The following is a 4,404-nucleotide window of genomic DNA, read 5'->3' on the forward strand; positions in this document are numbered from 1 at the left end:
GCCTCTGTGGGGCCAGGTGGGGCTGCCGCCGGGCTCCGAGATTCTGGCAGGCCGTCTGGCCGAGGCGTGGGTATCCTGCTGCACTCAGCCCTTGCGAGGGTTTTCCCTAACCATGCACACGAAGCTCATGTGGACTGGAAGAACAAGGTGGTCACCACCCCGGCCTTCATGTGTGAGACTGCACTGCACCACATCCACGACGGGATCGGGGCCATGGTGAAAAGCGTGCTGGAGCTCACCGGGAAGTGACCGCCCGCTCAGCCGCTGCCGGTTGCTGGTGCCCTCTGCCACGGGGCACAGCAGCCATAGGCAGTTAGACCCCGGCGTCTGCCTGGAGGAGGAGCTCTGCCACGGGGCAGTCTCCCGGGCGCAGTCCCTGCTTGATTCCCTCGTGTCCTGGAAGCTGAGTGGGAGCCAGAGGGACACTAAGCAGAGAAACCGTCCTCGCTTGGGTCTGGTGGCTCTGCACATCGATGCGGTGTCCTAAGACTGAGTCTGATGATCAGGAAATGAGATGAAGGGAAGTTCTGTAATGTGGAGTAAATGTGCACTAATTAAAACGAGGGAATTTTTGGAGCCAGCAGTCCCTTTAGCCCTGGAGAATAAACTCCTTTCCAGACTGGAAACTTTTGGCATCTACGTTTCAGGCCTCTGAAACTGGGGAGTGGGTTATAAATAAGGTCTCTTCAATTAGTCTCAGTTCTCCTAATTTTTGACAGAAAGAGGAAATCGCTGATATTTAGCCCAAGTAACGGCCGCCAGGGGGTCCCTGGGTGGTGGCTTCTGGTCTGGCAGGCCTCAGGGTGTGCTACATCCTTTCTATGTGGTTTTGGTCTGGGAAACACATCTCAGTGGGAGTGTGGACATCTGCCCATTCTGGAACCTTCTCTCCAGATGGGTCTCCAGGCAGATGGGCCAGGCAGCCCTGGGGCCATGTCCTCCGTGGCACGCTGCAGCCTGGCACTGGCCAGTTCCTTGGGACTGTTCTGTCCCCTCTGAGATGCTGGCCCTGGAGAGAGGTGCTGAGCCTGGAAGGCACTGCTGCCCCCACAGGATGTATGCGGACCTTCAGGAGAGGGAGACCCATCCTGCGCCTGGGCAGTTTCTGATTCTTCCCCCACAGGACCCCAGTTCCTGCCAGAGCTGGGCCTCCCGGCTGGGCCTCCCTCGGTCGGTCCCGGACCCAAGAGCCTGCTGCCCATGCCTGAGCCCCGCCATGCTGCCTGAGTGAGCTTGAGCCTCCTGGCCCACCAGAAATTGGCATCCAGGCTCCACCTCTGTCCTGTCCTCATGAGCTGTTGGAACTACGTATACGCTTGGGTGGGGGTGCCCTTCCTGCCCACTGTCCACACTCCTGTGTGAGGCTGGGAGCCCCCACTTTCCCTCCCATGCGTTGGCCCCAAGCTGCCTCACGCTGTGCTTCCCTGCTGCGTGATGCCCTTGTGTGGGCCCTGGGCATGCTGGGCTCGGGTGTGTCCCCTGGGCGTCCCCCAGGGCCTCCTGCCCTCAGCCTGCAGTGCCGGTGGCCTTTTGGGCTCAGTGGCTCCTGTCACACAACGTCTGCCTGTCCACTTGGTGCTCAGCTCGCTCTTGGTCCCCTCTGCCCTTGGGACTGTCAGGGTCTCTGCTGAGTTCTGAGCATCCTGGGTTGCGGGTGGCTGCCTGAGGTTTCCCTGGCTCCTGCCCATCTGCTGGGCCTGGCTGCACCTGTCCATTCTGCCTTCCAGATGTCACTCTGGCTGGTGTCAGAAGACCCTGTCCGAGTCGCCCCATCTGACTCAGGGTTACTGGGTGCGAGTCCCCAGGGCACCAGGCCCCACGTGTCCTCCCACGCGCCACGTCCCACAGGGTCCAGGTGGGTGGCTGTGTTCACTGTGCTGGGGTCCTGCGCATTCCTGGGAGCCGGGTCGCCCCATGGGATTTGCCTCCCAGTGGGGCCTGGGAGTGACTGGCTGAGCACAGCACAGGCAGTGGCCTGTGTACCCGCACAGCCCACAGTGGTGCCAGGAGATCTGTTCAGGGGCAGCGTGGGTGCCGTGGAAGAAAACCCTGCCGCCCAGGCAGACTCAGATGCAGGCAGTGGCCCATGGCGGGGCCTTCAGCCCCTCGCCTCTCCTCCACTCCCAGGGTGCTGCCGAGGGCAGACAGGAAGTGCTGGAAACCCCCTGAGGAACAGCTGCTGTTAGCACTGTGGGCTGAGCACAGACAACCCCCCCAACCTCCTGCTGTGCCCAACGTGGTGATGCCTGACAGTGCTTCCTGCCGGTTCAGTCAGGCCTAGAGGTATCTGCCTGTCCCGGTGCTCTGGGGCTTAGACCTGAACTCTAGGAGGCCCTGAGAGGGCTGCTGCAGACCGGAGCCAGGACAGCAGCTACCTGCTCACAGTGACTGAGGCCCGCCTTGTGCCAGGTGCTGTTTTACACAGTGGGGACACCACCTTGCCTGGCCTTGTGAAGCTGGGTCAGGAGTAGCAGCACAGGCTGCTGGGCATGAGCCAGCTGGGCAAGGTGGCCAACTGGGAGGGAGAGTGGGCAGTGCTAGGGACCGGCAGGGTGGTCAGGGCAGGGGACAGAGCCCAGCTGGGAGAGGAGCAGCTGGGAGCTGAGGGCCACCCCTGGTTGGATGCAGGGGCTGCTGACTGCTGACTGGGACAGGGTTGGGGGAGGGCCCGGAGCTGGGGACCTGACAGGCTGTGGGTTCACACAGTGCCACCAGGGGGCGCACCTGAACTGTCGGCAGGCTGTGTTGGTTATACACAATTTTGGGGAAAAATCATTTCACAATTATGATCAGGCCTAGTCTTCTTGTCTACAGGCCAGCTATGACATGCGAAACAACTCCATTTTTGCCTCTAGTCGCAGATGAGACAGTGATCCTATGATGCTCTTATACTCAAGGGCAAGATTATATCAACTAAAGATATCCTTGGTCTTTTTAGAAAGGGGTAGAGAGCTCACCTGGGGAGGGACAAGTTCCATATCAGTTTAACTCATCCCACCCACTGTTGTAAGAAGTCTTTGCTCATCTTGCTGTCCAAATAAACGTAAGACCCTCATCAGCATAAGATCTTCGTGGTTTTAGGGTTGCTACCACCCTCCGAGACATCTGATGCTCCCTATGAACTCAATAAATAGTGGCAAGGTCAGGTGCTTTTGTCTTGGCTGCGCAGAGCAGCACTGATCAGGCCCAAAGCTTGGCATCTTCTCTGAGACTTGTTTTCTGTATTCATTAATTCGCCTTGTGCTGTTGTGGCTCACAGGAGACCAGGACCCACTGCAGGGGTTCTGGTAACACCCCCTTTCCCTGTTTCCTACAAGGCTGCAGGCTCCAGGCTGGTGCAAGGGTGGGCTTCTTCCCTGGCTTCAGGACAAGGTTCATCCTCTTCAAGGGCCCTCCCTCCCTGGACCCCTGTGTCCTTCACCTGTGTCCTCTCTGGCCCCCCGTGGGCACTGGGCTCCAGGCTGCTGCTCAGCATTTCCCAGCCGCCAAAATTCCCACTTGCTGCCACCCCTGCTGTCCCACCCCCATGCCTAGCCCAGGTGTCCCTCACCTGCCTGCCTCCTGTTCTCGCCACAGAGCCACCCAGCGTGGTATGTCCATGTGGCACACCACTCCTCACCACGATTTGGGACCACTGTGCCCGTCTCCACCAGAAACCAGACCCAGGCACCCAGCCCTTCTCCCTCAGCTTCAGCCCCTTAGTGGCTCAGCCAGGCCACACCCAGACTCCAGCTCCAGGGACTTCTCTGTCCACGCCTGTCCCCCAGGTCCCTCAGCCCTGTGTAGCTCTGCCAGGCTGGGTGGCCCTTCCGGGCATCCTGGTTCCAGCTGAGCAGACTTCCCTGTGTGCCCTGCTGAGGAGGTGCCCTTGCTTGCCTCCCCCTTCAGAGTGCTGGTCGATGGACACGTGTGTGCTGCACCCTCAGCTTGTCGTTTGTCCTGCCCGCTGCACTGAGCTGCAAGACAGAAGGCACAGGGCTGCTCTGCCTTTTGAGATCCCCGGGGCCAGGGATATGGGACTCAGCATGAGCCAGAGAAGTCTGTGGCCACAGGAGGCTGCCTGAAGCTGAGCTCCAGGCACCTCCCCTCATCCTGTAAGGCCCACTGCCAGGTGTCCTGTTCACTTTGTCTCAAATAGCCTTGACTTTGTGGGGAAGTTTCAGGGTCACACCGCAGCTGGGGGAGGGCACAGGTCCCTTGCATGTCCAGCATCCTCTGCATTCACACCCAAGGCTGCCTCGAAGCCTCCTCCCTTCTCCAGCTCCTCCTGCTCTTCCCCGCTCCCTGACAGCCGCTGAGCTACCTCTCTCAGCAGTGCCTTTTCCAGAGCACCGTGCCTTGCAGTCTGCTGCCCTCGGCACCCACTCCTCTTTGGCACTGAGTACTGCCCCGATGTCTGGGCGC

The 4,404-nt window shown here is 60.0% G+C and overlaps 1 protein-coding gene across 2 annotated transcripts in view; it reads left to right on the forward strand.

Moving 5' to 3' along the window:
* The window catches only part of Gatd3a (glutamine amidotransferase like class 1 domain containing 3A), a 9,758-nt gene extending 9,253 nt beyond the window's left edge, over positions 1 to 505 (forward strand). For both annotated transcript variants that reach the window (XM_010636458.3, XM_010636457.3), the window contains one exon: positions 121 to 505. In XM_010636458.3, the coding sequence (XP_010634760.1) occupies positions 121 to 249 (129 nt within the window). In that variant the 3' untranslated portion in view covers positions 250 to 505. The remainder of the gene's footprint in view (positions 1 to 120) is intronic.
* Positions 506 to 4,404: the final 3,899 nt, after the last annotated feature.

Source organism: Fukomys damarensis, unplaced genomic scaffold (assembly GCF_012274545.1).
Source record: "Fukomys damarensis isolate Sample0158 unplaced genomic scaffold, DMR_v1.0_HiC HiC_scaffold_24, whole genome shotgun sequence".
NCBI classification, from domain to species: Eukaryota; Metazoa; Chordata; class Mammalia; order Rodentia; family Bathyergidae; genus Fukomys; species Fukomys damarensis.